This window comes from Telopea speciosissima, chromosome 9 (genome assembly GCF_018873765.1).
Source record: "Telopea speciosissima isolate NSW1024214 ecotype Mountain lineage chromosome 9, Tspe_v1, whole genome shotgun sequence".
Lineage (NCBI taxonomy): Eukaryota > Viridiplantae > Streptophyta > Magnoliopsida > Proteales > Proteaceae > Telopea > Telopea speciosissima.
This window is the reverse complement of record NC_057924.1, coordinates 18487266-18512241: the sequence shown is the minus strand read 5'-3', so window position 1 is coordinate 18512241 and position 24976 is coordinate 18487266. Positions and strand designations below refer to the sequence as shown.

The window sequence follows — 24976 nt, the reverse complement described above, 5'->3', positions numbered from 1 at the left end:
AGTGGCTACTAACCTATTGTTGGTTTAAAATGGTAATACGACTTTGTTAACTCTGGCCCAAGGTTTCAGTAATCAGTATTAGTATCGATATCGGTCTCTGCTGATATCAATCCGGATCGGTTAGGTTTACCTTTGTTTTCTTTAAAAAAATGAGATTTATTTATTTATTTTTATATTTTTACACTTGTCCGTACCGATCCACTGATATGGGATCAGCTTGGAATCGGTATCGGTCTTCATCGATACCAATATGAAGCGGCCGATTCGGCCAATCCGATATGGATTCCTCAAATCTGTATCTCCACCGATACAGAGTCTGGCCATATCTCCCCTCCCTACCTTGGCAGCGGCACGTCATGCCAGCCTACACACCCGCGATGCTTCGGAACCTACTCTAATCTGATTGAATATTTGAAAGCGCCAAAAACTGAGTGTTCTCGTTCTCGCATTTTCACAAATGAGTAGTGGAGTTGGGCTGCGGACATGGAGCTTAAGGTTGGCCTCCTCTGCAGAACGCACTCTCTTTCCAAACCTAACCTTCTCTTTTACCCGTCGTCGTTGCTCGTCAGTAGCTACTACCACCTTTTCCACCTCCTCCACCTTAGACGCAAAGACGACGAAGAACAATAAGAAGAAGAAGGAGAAGGTCATCGTCATCTCTGGACCCACCGGCGCCGGTAAAAGCAAGCTTGCATTGGAGCTTTCCAAGAGGCTCAACGGGGAAATCATCAGTGCCGACTCTGTCCAGGTTTGCATTCCCCGTCTTTGTGAGAAATGGGAAGTAATAGTTGTTTCTTTAAGACGGGTCAATTGGCGTTACTACTATAGAAGAAACTGAAAGTAAATAGGTTTGGTTATTTGAGTTTTCGGTATTGACTGTGTTACAGGTATACCGAGGACTCGATGTTGGATCTGCAAAGCCTTCATTGAGCGATAGGAAGGTGCTTGCGTTTTATACTCATACTCACTCATACAACTAGTAGTTCAATTTAAATTATTGACAATCCTCAATCATTTATTCTGGTAGTATTGATTATACTTCTCATAAAATGTCATTTGAGATAGTCAGTTTACTCTTGCGGGAGAGTAATGCTTCTGACAAATGTACAAATCGCAATTAAATGCCATCTAATATGGAAGAACACCTCAAATTAGTATTGAAGCTCCATCCTACCCCTTTCTTTTCAGTAATTGAAGTATATTTCTATGATTATTACATTCAAGCAACTTTATAGGCTTGTGCTGTTAAGTAATTCTAATATTTAGAGGCATGTAAAATGCAAACCTGTTTGGGCAGAATGCACCCTTACTCATCTTCTTTTCATTGTTCTTGACTATACTCATCTTCTTTTCATTGTTCTTGACTATTAAGAAATTGTTGACGATAAAATTGTCTTTGTTCCCCCCCCCCTTTAATGTATAATGATACCAATCACCAAAACTTTTGAAGTGTGAAAATCATGACTTTAGCTGAGCATATCTGCTGCTCTCAAGTGTCTTTCTAGAGCCCATATTTGATATCAATGACTTGACAAAGGTATTTGTTTTTTATTTTATTGTTTTTCCTTCTTTGCAGGAAGTGCCACACCATTTGGTTGATATATTGCACCCATCTGAAGGTATAACATATGATGTAGGTTTTTAGCCATTGGACTATACTGTTAGAGGTCTGATGTTGTCTATATATCCATCATTTGTGGGTGTTGAAGTCCTTTCTGTTGATCGACAGATGTTATGAACTTGTGCTAGGTGTTTTTTTTTACATTGTAATTGTTAATATACCATATCCCTCAGTATTCATAAAGCGAGATGCTAAGATTCTACCGAGGAATTTTTGGTACTCATGCAGCATCAAAGTCAGCTTTAGGTTTTGTTTTGCAACCGCAATCACTTAGAAAGCTAGCATTATATTGGTCCTCAAAGTGTAAACATTTACAGGGATATGGGGGTTATACCTGTTCCAGATGCATGGAATATGCTTTTTCTGTTGTCTTTTTTGTTTTGTGGATTCTGTGCAGCTCGTATGTAAATAGTATGGTAGGGCTCTGGGTATTTCTCTTTGAAGTTCAACTAGTTGTTAAAAAATACTATGTCTTATCACGAACAACATTTGGTTCAATAATCATGCTTCAAAAGATACAATTCTAAAGCGTGGAAGTTCCTTACTTTGCATTTCTTCTATCTTTTTCTAGCCGTACTTTCCCCTATTTGAATTGCATTTTCTCTTATACTCTGCATTTATATTTTTTGAATTATCCTGCTAGAAATTCAAATGATAATATTAGTTGCGATTGTAGATTATTCTGTTGGACAGTTCTTTGAGGATGCAAGGCGAGCTACAAGAGATATTCTTGATAATGGGCATGTTCCAATAGTTGCTGGTGGGACTGGATTGTACTTACGATGGTATGTTTTCACATTTCTTTTGTGGAAGGGAGATGAGATGCATTTGTCAAGTCGATTACTGTATCAGGAGCATCAAGACTTATGCTTTAACCTCCTTCAATAAATACTTGCACAATGACATACAACTTAGCATGCACACATGCATGTGTTCCTGTATATCAGTGATATGTGGGTAGGATGTCTATTTCAAACTGAGCCTTCACTAAATTATGACTTTCTTGCACATGAACCCTTTTAATATCTTGTGAATTAATGTGGAGGGCCATCCTGATTGTATGTTATTGTACTGTCAATTATCTCAAAGGCATCTTGAAGAGGATTCCTCTCCAGAACCTTTTTGATTTTTTGCATTATCACAAGAGGCTGAAGTCTACCACACTATGTGTAAACTTCGTCACTTTTTTTTACGAGCCAGGTGTCAGTTCTCATTCGTGTACTTCAACTGTTCTTACAGTAGATGTGAAAAGTTTCTATTTTAACATGTAACCTGAACTTGAACATCTTACCTCATAGCTGCAATATGGGAAAGTTTCTTAGGCCCTGCACCTGAACTAATGCAGAAGTAATCCTGAACCAGTGAGATCCATTCGGAGATACCCTAGACACAGGATGGCGGGAAAAAAGGAACAAATCAGATTAGGAGAAAATTAATAACTCAATCAAATCAATTCTGATCTGCCTGACATTTAGGTTGAATGCTCAAATTTACAGGTATAACAGGTCTGTGAAATATGATGTAATGCTGTTAGCTGGATTTTCACTAATGGAAGTATCCTTCTGCAAGTAGGCTTTGAACAATACTGCAGAATCAATGGACGGGGTAATGCAGTATTCTAATAACCTAAGGGACTAGAGAAAACCTCATGTTATCCAGTGTTGAGGGAGGGGGGAGAGGGGGTTCCGCAAAGACAAGCTCTGTTCTTGAGGAGTTGTAGAGAATGGGGTGGAGTGGGGGTTGTGCAGAAGAGAAGGGGTGGCGGTTACGCAGAGCAGAGAAGGGATACGGGTTGGAGAGAGAGAGAGCTATTTCGAAATTTCGACTTCCATTCCTTCCTATTTCCCATAAATAGGGTGCACAAATCATACCAAACATTCTCATAAATTGAATTCACCCTTAGTAATCGAAATCCAAATCCAACCAAAGAGAGCCTAAGTCTTATTCAAAATAAAAGTTATTCTAGAACCTTAACAGAATAGTAACTAAGTACATAATAACGTATTGGACTTAAATTCCTGATGTTTGGGCTTATAGAATTGGCTCATTACAATAGTAAACCCAAAAATATTAAGCCTGTGTCCCATATAAGTCCATTCTTCATCCAGTTTGATGGCCTAGTTTGTTGCTGCCTTTTTGTTCTTTTAACTGTATCACAGGTTTAGGGCTTATAACCATAATTTAATAATTGATCTAAAGTGATGAGTATGTAGTAACCAAAATTCAGTATCAGAATTATAAAGCTCAGTTTCAGGAAATCAAGAAATGAAGAAGTTGAGTGCGAGTAGGAGACCGGAATTCGATTGGAAATTTGATTTGAAACCAGAATCCTTTTTTGGGTCAACAGAAGTGAATTTATTTAGTTGAGAAAACTTGGGGAAAATCTCTGTCAAGAGGGGAGAACATCAGGATTTACAAGAAAACACAGGTGGCATTACCCACCAAACACGAGAAAGCTTCAACCTTGAAGCACCGGAAGCCAAAAAATGGGTTTCCTTGGTGAAATCACGACCAACAGAAAGGAAAGCTACAGAAATAAATAGGAAGCAAGAAGTTTAATATCATCAACAATAGCAGAAGTAGCCCAGTCCTTATTAAGAGCAGCGACAAGTGGCTGGCAACCAGAGAAGAGGGTCAAATGTTGAAGATTCAAAGCTTGAGCAAGGAGGAGGGCATCTCAAATGGCCTCTGCCTCCATAGAGGATGGTGAAAACCCCAAGCAATGTGTACACTTGGCTGTCATAAGCTTTTCCATACTGATTTTGATTATCATCCCTTTGCCGCCTTGTGAGCTTTGAGAAAACCAGGACCCATCGTATCAATGATGGAATGGTGAGGTGGGATAGATGGAGAGAAGGAAAATAAAGGGGGGAGGAAGTACCTCAGGAAAAACAGAATTATGAAGGAGACCAATGTGGTTTGCCTCATAGTTCTCTTGAAGGCTTCCATGATACCAGATAAAGACAGGTCCTCATGATTGAAGATGACCCGATTCCTGGATGTAGGATCGAATGCAACCCAAGAGGGACTGAATTGGGTTGTGATCAAATAAAACAAAATATAGGTAATAAAACACAAACCCCAAAACTAATCCTAAGCCCATCACACAATAACACACAAACAAAAAAGCAACAAGCAAAGGTAGAGCCATGGAGGATATTACTAGAGGCAATCCACACCAATGCACACAGAATTTAGAGGGGTTCGGACCAACCTGTCCTACGTTCACTACCTTGATCACGGACCAAAGATTTCTCCATTATCCGATTCTTTTCCCCGGCAACAATCAAGTCCTTACACACTCAACCACAGAGAACCCAAGCCACACAGGCTCAAAGGATTTTCTGCCCAAGTCACACAAACCATGGATTTCTCTTTTACAGTACAATATGACTTCTTATTTCAAGCTTGATCACTGTAACCTTTTAAGTTCACTATGGTCAATACAAGATGCTTGTTCTATTGCACTTTACATGTTGCAGCTCTTGTTTAGACCTTCCTCAAGTTGATCTTACACTTGAGCACAGTCACACCAGCTTTTTCCTCAAGATGATGTTGTCACTGTAGCACATAGCTCTTCTCAGGATGATGGAACGATTTGAGCACTTGTAGCTTGCTGTAGATTGTCTTGATTGATTTGATACATGACATCAAGTGACTCCATCCATTTATAGGCAAACAAACTAATGGTTAGACTCGCCATTAGAGTTAAGCTAAGCTTCTCTTTGAACATTTGAACGCAACTTTCATTCCCAAGAGAAACTAGCCGTTGATGAACCACTAAAACATCAAATTGGTTGAAAACATTGAGTCCATTTTGGTCTCCTATAATCAACTAATGATTTTCAAGAAAAACTAGTTGTTGGAGCTCCTCAACATTAATGAAGATGTTTAAGAGTTTCACTCTAGTGGTCATTAATACATAGTCAATGTCTTTCCAACTTCTTGACCACACACCATTAATTACTATTGACCGCACGACAGTCACAGAAGACTGTGGCTGCAGGGACTTGAGATGGTCACTCTCGGACATGCACGAAATATGGTCATGGAAGACCGCGACATCGTCAGTCTGAAATGAGTCAGATGACTTAATCTCTTAAACTGTTGGACATTCATAGAAGATCACATGGAAGATCGCAGTGGTCGTCTGCGGACACTTACTCAATAAAAGCTCAGTTGTCCTTGAGTCTAGACTTAGACTTTTTAGATATGTTAATATAGCTCAGTCATCTGTCCCAATTCACGGAAGACGGTGGACAGCAGACTTAGAAGCTTAGACACTCTTCTAAGTCAAACCACCTAGTTTTTTGGGTTTTCCATTTACGTCCTTTTTGATGTCATTATCTGGGCTTTTCACATCTTGTTTGATCATCTACGTTAGGATTACAAAGATATTCCAATTTAAATCCAATCTTAATGCTTGACTTGAAGGAATCTTCCACTTGATGTAGCATTCAGCTCCTTGATTCTTCAAGCACAAGGAAGACCGTCCTCACTCCACGGAAGACCGTCTTCAATACTTCTTTTTTCAATCAACATGTTGTTCTTCCTTCAACTGTACCTCTTCTGTAGCTTGGGTATCATAGTATCATCTATCTCTTAGCACATTTAGCACACACATTAGTATATCCAAAACACACATCATACAATGGTTTTCATATCCAAAACACTTAATAAATAAATGGAACCTTCTAGTTCCAACACTAGACTTCCAGATTTGCCAAAGAAGGGAAAGCCAAAGGGTGTGGCAGCCCTTGATATTAGGAGATGAAATAGTGAGAGAGTGAAATAAACCCATCCAGTCCTGGAACTGGAATCTCTTAAACTGCTTAACCTTGAGCTGAAAGGGGGAAACTGACCAGCAGGCTACAGCATGGGTTAGAGGAAAAGGGTGTGGGTAATTGATTCTTCTTCAGAAGAACAGAGTGGGCATACCGGGGAAGAAGCCAGCTTCCTAAATAATAGAAGCTGATTTAGAGATAGAGGATTGGTGCTGCAACGCCACAGAAAGAGTTTTAGCTTTGGGAGAAGCTCCAACTTCCAAAGTTTGCTTCACAGAGGAACGGGGGAGGAGGGTGCACCATAACTTGCCTCAGATGAACTGGACTGGAGCCATGATAATAGGTAGATTTGACAGAGAACTTGCCATCTTTTGAGAAGCTCCAGATCCATCCATCGTTCTTAGCTTCAACACAGGAATTTTTGCTATAGCTTGGGCTTCGGAAGAAGAAAAGAGTCAATGCACTGAGAAGTTCCACTTATTAGCAGTCCGATTGATAAGGTCAGAGACCATGTGATATTAGCTGTTCTTAGGGGCACTTTGGATCTTCCCCCTGCCAAAGTAGGGACCCAGGAATCCATATATATATATGCACTGAGGAGCCATTCCCCACTGTAACCCGTTAATCAGAAACTCTCACCCTTTCAATAGGCTCCACCCAGCCCACGAGCATTGAAATCGAGGTGAATCATCAAGGAAGGAGGTGTGAGGAAAGTATTTACCTTTCAGCACTTTAACCTACAGAGCCTCTTCATTATTTAGAACCCTCCTATATTGCTTTGCTAATAAGGCAATGTTAAAGAACTCAATATCATGAAAATCCATGTCTTCAACTTTTGAAGCAGAATCTGATTTTAGTAATAATAAGGCAAATTGATATCAAGAAGCAGCAGGGTTTAAGCAATGATTAGCGCTGTAACTGAACTTGAAATAAAGCAGAAACTTGAATCTGAAATTTTCTAGAGGGAATAGAAATCGCAGGGCATAATAAGGCTCTCTTTGGTTGTATTTCTATTTCAATTTCAGGGAGCTATTTCAATTTCTAAGGTTGTTTAGTGTTTAGTATGATTTTTGCACCTAATTTCATTCAGATAAATTGAAATCAAGTTGAATAGACATCTTGAAATTTCAGGGAGTTATTTCACAATTTCTATTCCAATTGATTTCAATATATTATATATATAATATAAGCTGCATCTTGTTGTCACCAAGTAGGTGAACTAAGAAGTTGTAACTCTATTTTTTTTTGCCCCTTGTCTGATTCCCAAAAGTTACTTGATGCAGGGGTAATCTTGTCATTTCACATGGACAACGACAGCTTTTGAAAATGATATAATTATAAGTCACTTTCAACTTATTTTGGAAACCCTTTTTTACTTGGGACTAAAAGAACTTTTGAGAATAAGACAAGGGGCAAAAAAGTAAGGTTACAATCTTGTTGTAATCAATCTTGGTTACAACAAGATTTTCTATATAAATCTCGTTTTGGCTACATATGGATGAAACATCACCTTGTATTATTATTATTATTATTCATATTTTATTTATTTGTTCATTATCATTCTTCTTCTTATTATTATTATTATTAATTTTCAGTATCATTATTATTATTATTATGAGCATCGTCATTATTATTATTATTATTATTACACTAGTGTTATTATCATAAATAGAGAGTCTATTCTTAAAATTGAATTACCAAGGGATTTCTTATTCTCGAAATATTTTTAATTGATGCAACCAAACAATTTCAATTTCTTGACCAAAAATCTATTTGTTGACTTATTTTAAGAAATCAATTTGAAATTGAAATAGAAATCCAGCCAAAGATAGCCTAAGTTTTGAAATCTGACCTCAAACTTGATAAAAGAACAGAAACAAGAAAGGAGAGAAGATACCAATCAGGAATCCACCTGATTGCAGGCTTGGAATCCAACAAAATCTTACCTGGAATCCACCTGAATCATGCTACTGAATCCACTGCAGCACCACTCAGAATCCACTGAGTAATTCGTATTGAATCCACAAGAGATAGCCTGAAATCCATAGTCCAAGTAGCAAGAAAGCGTCCTCTTCATTTATCAACTTCAGGCTGTAGCACCTTTCATATACTTATGGAGTTTGAGTAAGACAGCCTCCGACTCAAAAAGGAAAGACTAAAGTCAATCCTGACCCAAAAAAGATAGAAATAGAAATAGACTAACTCTAACTCTTCCAATTAACCAGGTAAGGAAGAGTTCTAATCTCACCAAACAACTTTAGATACAACAACAATAAACTCAACCTTATCCCATCGTAATGAGGTCGGCTACATGGATCCAAACAAAACAAAGTAGGGAAAACTGAGGTCTAAACAAAAAAAAGGGGAATGAAGACGTGGGGAAAAGAGATGAGAAATAAAAAATGGAAAAATGACAAATGAAAGATGGAAAATAAAAGAAAAGTGAAAGATGAAAGTAGGAGGAAAGAGGCACAGCCCAGCAAGTCAGGAGAATCTCAGCTAAATGGGGTTTGCTACATGGATCTTTACCCTCCAATAGGCTTTATCCGAGGTCATATTGGGTACAAGACCTAGACTAGGGATGTCCTTCCTCACAACTTCTCCTATGGTCATTTTAGGCCTGCCCCTAGCTCTTTTAGCTACTTCAATCGGGATCATATCACTCCTTTTTACTGGGGTGTCCCTAGCCTCCATTGAACATGACCATACCATCTCAAATGACTCTCTCGAAGCTTGTCATTAATTGGGGCAACTCCCAAGTCAGCTCTAATACGCTCATTCCTTATTTTATCCTTCCAAGTTTTTCCACACATCCATCTTAACATCCTCATCTCTGCCACACATAGCTTCCCAATATGACACTTCTTAACTGCCCAAAATTCGGCCTCATACATCATAGCCGGTCGTACAACAGTCCTATAGAATTTTCCTTTAAGCTTTAAAGGAATACGTCGGTTATATAGAACTCCGGACACACCTCTCAACTTTAGATAATAATAAAAAAAAGGCAACCAAACAGTGCTGAAATGAAATAACCTAACCCAGTCTGACTTAAACAATGAAAATAGAAAATAAAACCCAAAACAGAGCCTATACCATTGGCTGTCATGGTGGCCTCACAGAGGCTTTTGACATTGCAAAACTGGTTGTGATGTCTTTGATGTCACAGTCAGTCTTCAAAAGCTGTTTTCTTTGCTTTCTTCAGCTGGAATGACTTAAATTCTGCATCAGACACATCCTCCAACTCCTTTAAGGGGAAAAGCTTACTTTGCCTAGAAGCATTTCTTTATCTGCTGCTGTGCCAAAGTAGAAACAAAACAGAATTTATATATTTGTTAGTTTCAACAGAAAAATGATAGTAATTCAAGAAATTTCAAAAATATGCATGTGGTAGGGCTCGATCCTAGTATGACCGCGGATAGAGTTGTTTGGAGGACGAGGACCTGTGTAGCCGACCCCTTGTAAGCATAGTTGTCACGGCGGTTAGGCGACCCAAGGCGGTGGAGAGGGTCAAAATTCAAGGCAACACCAACTAGGCGAACAAGGCGCCCGCCTAGGCGACCAAGGTGACGCCTTGACAACTATGCTTGTAAGGGGATGTTCCTGGGATGCTGCTTTGACTACTGCTTAGACTTTTTCCCTAGTAATTTTACTTTTATCTTTTTTAATTCCTTTTATTCCTTTTTTACTTTTATTACTTTTTTTTACTCCCTTCTACTTCTATTATTTCTATTATTGTCATTACCTCTTTGGATCCATGTAGCCTTTGGGATAAGGTTATGGTTGTTGTTGTATTGAATTATCAGATATATTTTTCTGGAATTCATCTAAAAACTTTAATTTTTCATCAATAGTTTGGAAAGTTTCGGTGAAATTAATTCACCATAAGGAAAGCATGGGAACCTAGAAGCTATTGCAGGGTTACTTTCCAAATTTTCTCTTATCTTAGACTGTTCAGAGCCTGTGTTTGAGCAAGAATAACATGATACGGGAAGTCCTGGCATCTTTGATCTTCAGTTTTATCTGTATCAATACTGGATCTGATTAGTATTTTTCCTAAATGTGCTGTTTTGCTTTGATTTTAATATAGTGTACGTTATTTTGGATATCCATTTTTGTTATTGGTTGCCCTAGATTTTTACTACTGGGGGTGGATAAATTTTGAACTTTGCAGTGTGATTTTAACTTTGATTCATTCATAAGCTGTAATTGCATAATTTGGATTATTGATCTAATGGTCATCAGGACGCTAGTCCTTTGGTGCATAAAGATAACAAATCTTTTGTTAACTGAAAGGTATGTATATGGAAAGCCGGATGTTCCAAAAGCATCTCTAGAGATTGCTTCTAAAGCACATTTGGAGCTAATGGATTTTCAGGAAAATGGGGATTGGGATGCTGCTGTGCAATTGGTGGTTAAAGCAGGTGATCCAAGGGTTCAATATGTGGCTGCCAATGATTGGTATCGCCTAAGGCGCAGCCTTGAGATTATCATGGTTAGTCTTTGTTGTCTTTCCTACTAGTTTCTTGAAATTTACATTTTTAGAAGAATATTTTCAGTCTAACTGTGTTATGTGCTGATTGATTCATGTGGTCAATATTAACTAAACATTTTTTTTTTTTTGAAGATTATATTAATTACACTACTAGTAGATGCTTTTGTCAAGTGTGCATATTTTTTCTTGAGGCTTGAATTTTGAGGGTTGCATTATTGTTGTTGCAATGTAATTATTTACTCATTTATAATACAGGTGCAACTTGGGTCCAAAAACCCAAGCCTGCCTGAAGACCGCCCAATCTTTTTGTGCTTGGGCTGGTCAAGGGTTGATAAATTCCAGCCCTAGGTCGGGCCAGGTTGGGTTAGGGTTGAAGCCTTGGACTTGTCCCAGCCCAATTTATATGCAATTACGCTATTGTTATATATATTTATAACCAGATAACCATGTATGAAACCCTCGTGTATCAATAGTAAGGCATATTGTCTACCATCTCCCAAATTGGGGTTTGTGCATCTCTTGTAGTGAATATTTATTTATATTTTGGCATGGGTTTCACACAAGGTTCAAGATTTCGGTTTCGAGCCTGGTTTTGTGAAACCGAAATATTTCAACTGAAACCGAAAATTTATTCGAAATATATAAAATTTCGGCTGCAAGTACTTGTTCAATGTGTTCAACAAACAGCATATCTGGTTCAATGCATTCAACAACACAGCAAATCGTCGCTTTCAATGCGCTCCTCTACTGCCCAAGTACTTGTTCCAACCTTGTACGTCAGTGATTGGCCAAAAAAATAAAAAAACCTACTGAAACAAATGAATTCGTTTGAAACTATGCTATGCTTTTAATATAAAAGCATAGGAATGTTTCGACAGCAATATTGATGAAACGAAATATCAGACTGAAATTTCGACCGAAACATTGACATTTCTATGTATCGCATGCCATTTCGTTTCGACCGAGGTTAGCCAAGGCCAAGCTTGGAATGAGGTTAAGTGACTTCAAGTGGCGCTTGGGTTTTCAAACACTGTGACACCTTGCCCAGCCAACTTGAGTTTCATCCCCTAAATTTTACTTTGTGTGTTACACCTGTGCCCCAATTTGTACTTATTGTACTTGTGTGCATGTTATAGCGTAGCTTGGACAGCCCTTCGGAGTCCCGGAGGAAGACTTTGACTAGGTAAGCTTTAGACTTCGACTTCGTACCTTGTTGTATGCCCATCTTGCGTGGTTGGTTCTTGACCATTGTCTTTTCTTCTATGTGCACTAATTATACTTTCGCATGCCCTCCTTTCATATACATACACCCCAGAGAGAGGAGAGAAAACGTGGGAGACTAAGGAAGGAGAAGAAGAAGGAAGAGAAGGAGGAGCCCCAACCTCCATTGGAGCCCCTCTTGGGTGCAAACCACCACCCAACCAGCTGGAGATCCAAGCTTGGAGCTAGGAGCTCGTGGGGAAGAAGAGTTGCAGCCCTATTACAGCCTTGAAGCTTGTCCCCTTTGCTATCCTAAGCTAACCCTATTGTAAGTAAGCTAATTCATTCATATTCTAGGTGATTTTCATTTGGATTTGATTGAAACCTTACCTAGACCTTAGCCAAACCTTAGGGCTTCTTGCCCTACTGTATTTAGACCTTCTATTGGGTGCTAATGACACTCATTAATGGTCCCAATTAATGGATTATTAGTTCCATGACCTAAATACCATTAAACCCTCTTGAAGAACCTCCAGTTTTGGGTTTCTTGATGATGGAACCTACCCAATCTTTGGCGAAATCATAGGGCTTCTTGTTCTAATGTATTTAACCTTCTATTTAGTATTATTGATGTTAATTGGTGGCCCCAATTGATGGATTCCCAACCCCATGGCCAAACCACCAAAAAACCCCATTATTGAACTCCAACTTGGAGATTCTTGTGGTTTGGAACCCAATACCTATTATGGAATCTATTTGAATTGAATGCTTGTGTCTATTAACACTCTATGAGGCTATTTTTCACTCCCCAAATGGTCCCCCTGTAGTACCATGGCCTTGAGCTAAGGTTGGGCTAAAACCAAGCTGTAAAACAGCTACTGCAAGCCAGCGGACGATAGGTATCATCCGTTGACCCATCATCCACTGTGAACAGAAACAGAACTTTAATTAGATTTTGGCTTTGAGATTTGATCCCAAACCCTATCTCACCTATTGTACACCTATGGAATGATTTGTTAGGATAACCTACAGTGCTTGCAAGGACGTACGCGCACACGGAACCCAAGGATACCTTTACGACGATTGTGAGTGGGTTAGACACTTGATCTTATTTTATGGAATGTTTTTGTGTGGATTGCGTAGGATGCCATTCATGCATGTGAAATGTTAATTATTATATGCTTATGAATATGCGGGAACATGTGGTTATGAGTTTGGATAAAACGATGAATGAGGTCGTTGGGTGAAGGTGGAATACATGTATCAGGTTGAATGCTAGAGAATTAGGACATGTTATTGATTATAAAATATTGCGAATCATGTGATATGGATTATGGTGATGTTGGTTATTGTGAATTGGTGAAATGAATATGCGAATATGTGATGAATGTTATTGATGGGAGCCAAGTGTCGTGAGTGATGCCAGACTTGGGATCGCCATGAGATGGAAATGTGAATGGTAAGTGAGAATGGTGTATTGTGAATGATATGTGAGAATGTGATTGGTGATATATGTTGGTGCCGTGGATTTGGATTGGGATGTAACCGGCCGACCGTGTTTTCGGTATCACACCCAATCTACTTGTATGTGTAGATGTATGTTAGAGGGGTGGAGAGGATAGGTGGGCCGACCGGTATTTCGGCACTATAGACTCGACCTCTGGCCTATACGTATGCATGTACCTTTATACATTTAGATGTATATGGTTAGGATCATACTCCCTTGTGCTACACCCCTTACCAACAGGGGGAAAGGTGTTGGGTAACCGATGGTAGCTTTCGACGGACTGGGGTGCTATTCTCAATAGACCACCAGTATTTGGGTGAGAGCTAGGGTTATATCGGGGGCTTGCGGACAACCCGGTGAGAGGGTCCGGTCTCGCAGTTTTCCAACCGCAACTCGAGTGTCATTGCCGGATAATTATCTGTGTGGACTCTGGAGGCCGGGGATGCCACCTAAGGGACGTTGCAGTAGCACTTTATCCTAAAGACTTAGGCATTTTGTTTGTTAGGTGGATAATAATAAAATGAATTCATTATACATTCCTTGCTTCTTGGTGGATTGTGCATACATGATTGTCTGCGTTTGCTTGTATGGTTTAATCGCTCCCTGGGCTTAGTTGAAAGCTCATCCCTCGAGGGACCGCTCTTTTTAGATGTGGATGCAAGTGCAGTTGAACCAATCGAGGTGTTCCCAGGAATACCAAGGCGGTGAGGTATACGACGCCTGGGGAGTTCCTGGCGAGGAGGATCATGGAGCGGGTTGTGTTTGCGAGGCAAGTGCCTACGGGGCACAGTAGTGCGGGCTATGGGTCCAATGGACTTGATTTACTTTATGTTTATTTCTAGATGTTAATTGAGAACCATGTAATTATTGGCGAGGTTTAACTTTTGGTACTTATATGTAAATATATTTTATGGTATTGGAAACATTGTGGTTATTGAGTTAAGCCAATACTTATACTTATATTATCATCTTAGCGTCGATCTTTATTACATACTATTATCATTTATGTATTAAATATCTTCTGTTGCAACTCTGAATTATGATTTGATTTGTGGGATCAGTGATCATGGTACTACAAAGTGTAGGTCCTTGGGGTTAGTGTGGAATACGGGGGTATTCCAGTCACGCGTCCCTAGGTGTAGGTAGCGGGGTGTGACATTGTGCTAATTAGTTACTTCTTGAATATGGTGGGATACCTCCGTAAACTTCTAACATTTGTTTGTTTTTCCTTTTGGTTTATCAGTCTAGTGGATCGCCTCCATCTACTTTCCAAGTGCCATATGATTCTTTCAAGGAGCGGTTTGATTCAAGAATATCAGAACCATCCGGTGTTGGCACCTTTTCTGCTGATGGGGTTGAAGAAAATCTTTCAAAGGATTTGGATTATGACTTCATTTGCTTTTTCCTTTCAACTCAGAGATTGGATCTTTATAGAATGATTGATTGGCGCTGTGAGGACATGCTTACAGGTATCCATTTCCATTCCATAGAGCTATAATCATTGATAACATTTATTGTTACAAATTGTATGTTTAATGCTTTAGAAGTTTCAATTATTGCTTAATTCGTCTTGGGTAAGTCAATTGCTTTCAATAACACATCACACCTGTCAGGCAAATGCTGTTGTTAAATCTATATATTTTATTGAACTTGTTACTTTCATGGATTAAAATTACATATTGTTCAGATTCCTTCTTGTAGCATTAAGGTATTGTCTATATCCTCCATGGAATTTGGGATATGGTTCTGTGTTTGCCTTCTTTTCCTGTACAATTTTCTTGGGTGCTTGAGCACAAGGTTTAAAGTATCGTTATTGGGTATCATATCGGTCGGGTGATTTTAAGAGACATATCGTATTGTATCGTGTCATATCAGAGATACATATCGAACAATATAGATACACATAGAAATGGTCAAGATACATATGGAAATACACTTTTGGAATAAAAAAAATATAATAAGTAATATATAACAAGTGTTATGCGTAAACACTAAAATGGTGAATAATGTATAACCAAACAAGTCCATTAAATTGAAATTGTTATAAAAGATGAGGTTTCTTACATGTTGTAATCATCTATAGCCATGAAGAGTATTGGATGATGCAAAGCATGATGTTGTAGCATTCATTGATTCGTTTTTTAGTCTAAAAGTGTGAAAAACCAAGATTAAATGCAAGATTTTAGACTCTTGGTTGAGAGTATTCCTTCCTTTTTTCGTTAGATTAGGACTTGTATCGAGTCTGTGAGTGAAAATGACTTTTTTATGGAATGTATCGATGGTATCGGTATGTATCGAGCCGTATTGACCGATATGTATTGAACCACCCACGAAACCCTTTAGTGGACGTATCGATGGTATCGATATGTATCGGCCCGTATTGGCCAATACATTTCGATACAATTCGAGACAGTCCATTTAAAAAAAAAAAAAAAGACGTATCAGTATGTAGCGTATCGGTATCGACCGATACCGATACGTATCGGTCTGTATCGTATCATATCGGTCGATACTTTAAACCATGCTTGAGCATACAACTATTACCTGTTACATGAATTTATTCTTCTACAATAGGAGTTTTTGGATGATGTTTTTGTTAGAGTTTATGTAATAGGGGTACTTTAGTCATTGCACTGGTTTATTGTATTGTTATCTTAAGTTGTAATTTTCTCTTTTTTACCTTTTTACCTCCCTAGGGAGGTGTATGTAATTCTTATGGAGTTGGTTGGTAAAGAATATAGGGGAGAGAAGTCGATTCTTTCTCCCATGGTTTTGCACATCTCCTCTTCATCTCTTCTCAGCTCTTACCTCTTTGTTTCTTGTCTTGAACCAATCCTTGCTTGATTTCCAACTTGGTATCAGAGCTTGGTTTGAGAGTCAACCATAGTTCTCAAGGTGTCGCCTAGGCGGGCGCCTTGGACGCCTTGGCCTCTTGATTGGTGTCGCCTTGATTTTGGATCCTCTTTAATGCCTTGGGTCGCCTAGACGCTATGACAACTGTGGAGTCAACCAAGCTTACATTTCCTCTATACCTCTCTTTGGAACCCTAAAAAGGTATAGGGTTCCAATAGAGGCTATACCATGTAAGTTAATACAATTAGAAGATCTAATGGAGTTCTATTGTCAACTACAAGAACTAATGGAGGAAGTTTGGGGGTTTTGAAAGTTGATCAAAGACCAAGGAGCTCAACACAAGGTTACCGCCAGTCCTCCCTTCATGTTTACTTTTCTCTCTCATCAAGCCACCATTTGAAGTGTGGCTGGGCTCTTGGTTGCTGAAGTGATGTGCTATGGAAGCACAACTCATTCTCTCCTAGCTTGGTAGGTACCACCAATTTCAGCTTTTCATCTCTGTTTCATCTGAAATGCTTTGTGGTGTACTGAATAGTTGCTGTTGGTTGGAGAGTTACATTATGTGGGACTTATTGGTTGCTATCCAGTATGAGTATCTTTGAGAACCCCGATACCCAAATATCCATTGTGAAGTTGGACAATACCAACTATTTGGACTGGGCTCACTCTGTGAAGTTGTCTCTACAAAGTCAGGGGAAACTGGGGTATATTACTAGTTCCATTAAGGCTCTTGAGTAAACTTATCCTACGTGCTGAAATGGGAGACTGAGAACTTAACCGTTATGACTTGGTTGATCTTCTCTATGAAACCTGAGATTGGTAAAGGGTTTATGAGGAAAGAGACTGCCAAAGAGATTTGGAACAATGTCTCCAAGACATTTGATCGAGTGGGTGACTCGGCAAAAGTCTATCAACTCCTTGAAAAAGTCATCACAATGAAGCAAGGTGACTGAAGTATTCTAAATACTACAACACTGTTATTGGTCTCTGAGAGGAGTATGATCATTATAGGGGTTGGGCCTTCAGCTTTCTAACCCCGAGGATGAGGCAAAGGTCTATAAAACACTTGAGAAGGAATGTGTTCTTATTTTATTTGGTGGGCTAAACCCAGAATATGAGCCAATTCGGCTGCAAATTTTGTGGCGGTTACCCTTTCCATCTTTAGATGAGGTATGTAGCTACTTACAGAGTGAGAAGACCAGGAGAGTAGCCATGCATACTGCACCATCCCTAGAGAGATCCACACTTGCATCTAGCTCCAATAGAGACTGGCGAGGTGGGGGGAGAGGCCTAGGATATGTCTGCTATGTCCATGTTAGTTGTTAGTTATATTGGGCCAGAATACCGTGGGGGTATTCTGGACTTTTTTCCTTTATTATTTGTTAGTTTCTTATGTGGTTTAATCCCACATTGCTTATGTAATTATTTTTACTATTTCATTATAGTTATAAATATAATGTGCTTGGGATGAACTAATCCTCCAAGCATTAACCTAATTCAAATCTGTTTCTTCATGGTATCAAAGCAGATTTCGAACTAGGGACACCAATTTTTCTCGATTTTTGTTCTTCTCTCTCTCGATCTTCTTCTCTTCTAGTTCTCTCCTTCTTCTCCCTTGTTCTTCATTCCCATATAGGGCAGCACTGATGAGGTAATCATGCGATCTAGTTGCTGCCCCCATTACCTCATTTATGACTTATAATTCTGTTCGATAGACTCCAATCAACACTGCTGCGATATTGGTTCTTCAGTTCCTTCTTGGAGATTGCTTCTACATCAGATACAAGGGCTCCTCACCTCTCTTTGAAGACCAGAAGCTGCTGCAGAATTGTTGTTTTATTGGTTCAGAAATTATTCCTCAAGATTGAAGACTTCCTTGAGATCGATTCCTCCATTATCAGGGTTTTTTCAAAACCCTGACATCTATCGATCTTAGGGTTATTGCTGCCCATTGTTGCTGATTTTTTGTAGGTGTTTTCTTCACTTATAAGGGCTCCTTCGACAGCTATATCAGCTTCTACAGATCTGTTTTTTGGTGTGTGAAGACCTTGAGATCGATCTCATCATTACAGGGTTTTTTTAACCCTAACTCTATCGATATTGGGCTGCTGCACCTGTTTTTTTGGATCTGATTTTTCTGCTGATGTGTTTCTCTTATTAAGGACTTCTCTACCTCAGTCTTTCAGCCACTTTGATATTATTTATTGCAGCCTAGGCTCATCCATCGATTCCATCACTTTAGGGTTTTGTTCAAAACCCTAAAAACCATAATCGATCAAGGTTCTTTTTGGCTGCTGGTTCTATTTGTTTGGGACTTTACTTGAAGTTGTTTGGCCTTCTCTGCTGCCGGTATGGGTGACTCTACCAACTCTCATCGCTATTGCTCATGATGGCAATCACAAGACAAATTATCACAGCTTTCCACCTAACCCCATCAAACTGGATGGCTCAAATTACCTTCTGTGGTCCAGATCAGCCTCCTTTGCCATTGCTGGCCATGGCCTCACTGACCATATTGATGGCACTATTGTTAAGCCTAGTGATAAAGGCCCTAATCAGACTAAGTCGTTGGCCAATAATGGTGTTCTCATGTCCTACCTCATAGGCTCTATGACTTCAGCTTTACAGCATAATTTTCTTCTTCTGGATACTGCCGACCAGATTTGGGCTGCTTGCAAGGAGATCTACGGACAGCTTGGCAATGATGCCCAAGTTTAAGAAATTCGAAAGAAGGTCCTTCACACTACTCAGGGAGACCTTTCTGTTTCAGACTACTATGCTTCTCTCAGCAGCCTATGGCAACAGTTGGATCATTACTCTGATTTTCACCCCTCTACAGTTGCTGATATTGCCTCTTATAAGAAACATGTGGACAAGATCAGAGTCTATGATTTTCTAGCTGGTTTGAATATGGAGTATGGTCCCATTCGTGTTCAAGTGTTGGGCCATATACCTTTTCCCACACTTGAACAATCTTATGCATTGGTTTCTTCTGAGGAGAACCATAGGGCTGCCATGTTACATCCTTCTATTACTGACAGATCTGCTCTCAAGGCTGCTGCCCCCATCACTCCTACACCTATTGGCACTGCTTCTCTTGGTGATTCTACTACAGGGACTGTTATTTGTGAGCATTGTCACAAACCATATCACACCAAGGAGAGGTGCTGAAAACTTCATGGGAAACCAGCTGACTTTGAAGCAAAACGGGCTGCCAAGACCAAGACCAAGACCAAGACAAAGCCCAAGGCCCATCAGACTGAGACTATTACTACAGACCCTACTACTGACCCTGGTCTATCCCAGGATGAGCTACAGGCATTTCGAGCGAATCTTTGAGGTCTTCATTCTTCTTGCCTCTACTACATCGATTCTGCTGAATTTTTCCGCTCATTCAGGTTCACACTTTGCCCGGTCAGGTATTCCTTTTGGCGGTCATTGTGCTTCTGTTGCCTCCCATCCTTGGATTATAGATTCTGGGGTTACAGATCATATGACCGGTTCCTCTAGTTTGTTTCATCGATACTCTCCTACTTCTGGGAAGGACAAGGTCAAGGTAGCTGATGGTTCTCTTTCATCTATCTCTGGAAAGGGTATCATCAACTACACCTCCTCCCTTCCATTAACTTCTGTTTTGCACATTCCTAATTTTACTACTAACCTTCTTTCCATTAGTAGTATTACTCGTGATCTTAACTACAAAGTTACTTTCTTTCCTTCTCATTGTGTGTTTCAGGATCTGGCCTCTGGGAAGAGGATTGGATTGGGTAAAGTGCACGGTGGGCTGTACCTGCTTGATGATAGTCGCTTCTCTCCACCACCATTTCCTTCTCCACTACACCCGAACTCCATGGTCTCTTCTGAACTCTACCAGTGGCACTCTAGGTTAGGTCACCCCCCTTTAGGAATTTTAGCATATTTATTTCCTAGTTTGGTCACCCTACATACTAAGGATGACTTTTTTTGTGTGGCGTGTGTTCTGGCCAAACAGACACGTTAAAATTATCCTATTTCAAATAAAAGAAGTTATTCTTGTTTTGAGTTAGTGCATTCTGATGTTTGGGGCCCTAATCGTAAACCCTCTATTTCTGGCCATCGGTGGTTTGTATCTTTCATTGATTGTCATTCTAGGAACATATGGGTCTATCTCTTGCACATAAAATGGTCTAAACTCAGTTCCAAGCTACTCTCAAAATATTGAGAAGTGATAATGGAACAGAGTATAAAGAATCACAATTTAAAAAATATTTGGCCGACCATGGCATCATTCATCAGACTAGTTGTGTTGATACCCCTGCCCATAATGGTGTGGTAGAAAGGAAAAACCGCCACTTGTTAGAAATGGCCAGAGCATTAATGTTTGCGAGGAATGTCCCGTCTCAATATTGGGGGGATGTGGTTATCACGACAGCCTATCTCATCAATAGGCTGCCATCTCGGGTACTTCACTCCCGTAGCCCCGCTGATGTTTTAATTGGTAATTCCTCCTTTATTGTGCCTCCCAAGGTGTTTGGTTGTGTGTGTTATGCTCGAGATACTAAATCTCCCAGCAAACTTGAACCTCGAGGACTCCGTTGTATTTTCTTGGGTTATTCTCCAACCCAGAAAGGCTATAAATGTTACCATCCCCCTTCTCGCCGTACCATGGTTAGCATGGATGTTGTTTTCCATGAGTCCCTTTCTTATTATTCTTCGCCACCTCTTCAGGGGGAGAGTGCTGGTGAAGATGTGGCTTTCGAGATTCCTCTACCTGAGGAGCCTCTGGCTGCTCAGCCCTCTTTACCACCCACGGTTGTTGTCCAGCCCTTTTGGATGCTTCCCATCCACCCTTGGATGCTACCCATCCTACTTTGGAGACCTCCCAACAACCTCTGGCTGTTCCTCCCTCACCTAATGGGAATCCTTTACAAGGGGAGACCATAGAAAATAGTGTTGTTAATATTCCTACTCAGGGGGAGCAGACTCCGGTCCAGAGAACTATTGGTGAATTTCAGAAGAGAATTGACAACTCCAACATGATCACCTATACAAGGGGAAGGTCCACAAGAGGGCAGTTGCATCCCACTATAGCACTAGTACCCATCCAATTGCCGGCTCCAGACACAGATCTTACATCTCCTGGTAATCCATCTCCTTCCGACCTACCTATTGCACTTCGCAAAGGTATTAGGACTTGCACTTTTCATCCCATATCTCATTTTGTTTCGTATAACTCTCTTTGTCCCTCTTTTCGTGCATTTGTATCTTCTCTTTCCTCTGTTTCGGTTCCTAGAAATTGGCAGGAAGCATCTACAGATGGAAAGTGGAAGACAGAAATGTTGGAAGAAATGAGAGCACTACACAAAAATAATACGTGGGATCTTGTGGCTCTTCCTCCAGGGAAAAAACGGTGGGTATAGATGGGTCTTCGTAGTTAAACAGAGAAGGTGATGGTTCGGTGGACAGTGCACAAGGCACGTTTGGTTGTAAAGGGGTTCACTCGGACTTATGGAGTTGACTATCAGGAGACCTTTGCGCAGATGGCAAAACTCAACACGTCAGGGTGTTATTATCTTGTGCTGCAAATCTTGGGTGGGATCTTCAGCAGTTAGATGTCAAAAATGCCTTTCTCCATGGGGAGCTTGAGGAGGAGGTATATATGGACATTCCACCTGGTTTCTCTGATGACAGGACTAAGGGCAAGGTTTGTAAATTGAAGCGTGCCCTTTATGGCTTGAAGCAGTCACCCAGGGCTTGGTTTGGCAGATTTCATAAGGCTATGATTTCAGCAGGTTACAAGCAGAGCAATGCTGATCACACTTTGTTTATCAGATGACTTGGTGACAAGGTTACTCTTCTCGTAGTCTATATGGATGATATTGTGATCACTGGTAATGATGATGCTGCAATTAGGGATTTGAAAATTCTTCTTGGCCGTGAGTTTGAGGTCAAAGATCTTGGTCCCCTAAAATATTTTCTAGGGATAGAAATTGCTCGATCTTCAAAGGGCATCTTTCTTTCTCAAAGAAAATATGTCCTTGATCTATTGACTGAGACAGGGCTACTTGGCTGTCATCCTTCATATACTCCTATGGAAGCTACTACAAAACTTAGGGAGAAAGAGGGTGAGCCGGTTGACAAGGGTGCCTATCAGCGGTTAGTAGGCAAACTAATCTACCTTTCCCATACACGCCCGACATTGCGATTCTTTGTGAGTTTGGTGAGTCGGTTCATGCACGATCCATATTCCTCTTATATGGATGTGGTCCGTCGTATTTTGAGGTACTTAAGTCTCGCTCCAGGAAAGGGAATTCTTCTATCCGCCAATGGTCACTTGAAGGTTGAAGCCTATATTGATGCCGATTGGGCTGGTTCTCCTGACAGGAAATCTATCTCTGGCTACTGTTCCTTTGTGGGTGGAAACCTTGTCACATGGCGGAGCAAAAAGCAGAATGTTGTGGCAAGGTCTAGTGCTGAAGCCGAATTCCGCGCAATGGCACAAGGAATTTGTGAACTTCTGTGGCTTAGAGGGTTATTGCAAGATATTGGTGTTGCTGTCCATCTTCCAATGATGCTTTATTGTGACAATAAAGCGGCCATTCGTATTGTTCATAACCTTGTCCAGCATGATCGCACGAAACATGTGGAGGTTGACCGACATTTCATCAAGGAGAAGCTTGAAGCTGGCCTCGTTTGTGTTCCCTTTGTGAAGTCTTCTGATTAGCTAGCTAATGTGTTCACTAAGGGATTGAGTAGCAAGCTGTTTCATCCTATTTTAGTCAAGTTGGGCATGCATGATATATATGCTCCAACTTGAGGGGGAGTGTTAGTTATATTGGGCCAGAATACCGTGGGGGTATTCTGGACTTTTTTCCTTTATTATTTGTTAGTTTCTTATGTGGTTTAATCCCACATTGCTTATGTAATTATTTTTACTATTTCATTAGAGTTATAAATACAATGTGCTTGGGATGAACTAATCCTCCAAGCATTAACCTAATTCAAATATGTTTTTTCATCAGTAAATCAGCTCGGACTAAGCTTGACCCAAGGCAGTCAAATGCCTTTTCCTTGGATATTCCTCCTCTACCAAGGGGTATAAGTGCTACCATCCTTCCTCCTGAAGGCGACTCCTCTCCAAAGATGTCACCTTCTTTGAATCTATACGTTTCTTTACTCCTCATCAGCATCCTCTTCAGGGGGAGACTAATGGGAGTGAAATGGCTGCTGACGTCATCCCTTTTTCTTCCACCTTTGCCTATCTCTCCATTCCTACTTGATATTGGGAAGCACAAAGAAGTGGATGTTGTTAACATTGGTAATCATTCAGATGTTGGTACTAGAAATGAGAAGGTTGGTACTGCCAATGAGAAGGAATTAATTATGTATAAAAAAGGAAAGAAGACCTGCCAAGAGTCCTCTTTGGATCCGCATCCTGATTTCCACCTTCCTCAGTCAGGTAACATTCCTTCTCCTCCCTCTGAGTTAGATCTTCCCATTGCCATTCGAAAAGAAAAGAGAGCTTGTACTAACTCTATAGCCAAGTTTGTTTCCTACTCTGCTATCTCTCCTACAGGTATTGCCTTTTCTATTGCTCTTTCCTCTTCTTCAGTTCCCAAGAATGTTATTGAGGCCATGTCTACCCCAAAGTGGAAGGAAGTCATGTATGAGGAAATGATGGACCTTGAGAAGAATAGTACTTGGAAACTAGTTGATCTTCCCAGGGGAAGAGTTCCAGTTGGATGCAGGTAGGTCTACACAATTAAGTACCGATCAAATGGTGCTGTGGAGAGATATAAGGCCCGGTTGGTGGCCAAAGGGTACAGTCAGGTGTATGGGATTGATTATCAGGAGACCTTTGCTCCTGTGGCCAAACACAGCTTGATAAGTGTCCTCTTATCAGTGGCGGACAATAGAGACTAGTCATTGTATCAGTTGGATGTGAAGAATGCTTTTCTCCATGGTGATCTAGAAGAGGAAGTGTACTTGCAACCTCCACCTGGTCTCAAGGTTCCTTCAGCTGAAGGGAAAGTGTCTCCTAAAAAAGGTACTTTATTGCCTCAAGCAGTCTCCGAAGGCTTTGTTTGAGAGATTTAGATAGGCCATCCTGAAGAATGGGTATTCCTAGAGTCGGGCCAACCACACTCCATTTATTCGACGAGGTAATAGTAGTATCACAAGTCTTATTGTCTATATTGATGACATTGTTGTAACCAGGAATGATAGGGCTGATATAAGCAGACTGTAATCATACTTGGCCTAACTTTTTGAGATTAAAGATCTAGGACCCTTGAAGTACTTCTTGGGGATTGAAGTGTCAAGTTCAAAGGAGGGAATAAATATTTGCCAAAGGAAGTTTGTGCTGGATCTGTTGAAAGAAACAAGGATGTTGGGTTGTAAACCAACAAACTCTCCAATTGATCAAAATCACAAGCTTGGTGAAGATAGTGGTCCATCCCTTATTAATGTAGAAAAGTACCAAAGATTAGTGAGGAAACTGATCTACCTCTCTCTGACTTGCCCAGACATCACCTATG

At 40.2% G+C, this 24976-nt stretch overlaps 1 protein-coding gene across 3 annotated transcripts in view; it reads left to right on the top strand.

Annotated features, from left to right (window-relative positions):
- The first annotated feature begins 388 nt into the window (after positions 1-388).
- The window catches only part of LOC122641111 (tRNA dimethylallyltransferase 9), a 52347-nt gene continuing 27759 nt past the window's right edge, over positions 389-24976 (top strand). For 2 of the 3 annotated variants that reach the window (XR_006329810.1, XM_043834432.1), the window contains exons 1-6: positions 389-748; positions 888-941; positions 1577-1619; positions 2286-2406; positions 10702-10900; positions 14851-15076. Coding sequence is in view for 2 of the 3 variants with exons in the window: in XM_043834432.1 (XP_043690367.1) it covers positions 458-748; positions 888-941; positions 1577-1619; positions 2286-2406; positions 10702-10900; positions 14851-15076 (934 nt within the window). In the remaining variant the exon portion in view is untranslated. The remainder of the gene's footprint in view (positions 749-887; positions 942-1576; positions 1620-2285; positions 2407-10701; positions 10901-14850; positions 15077-24976) is intronic. The other variant, XM_043834433.1, reaches the window with a different exon arrangement.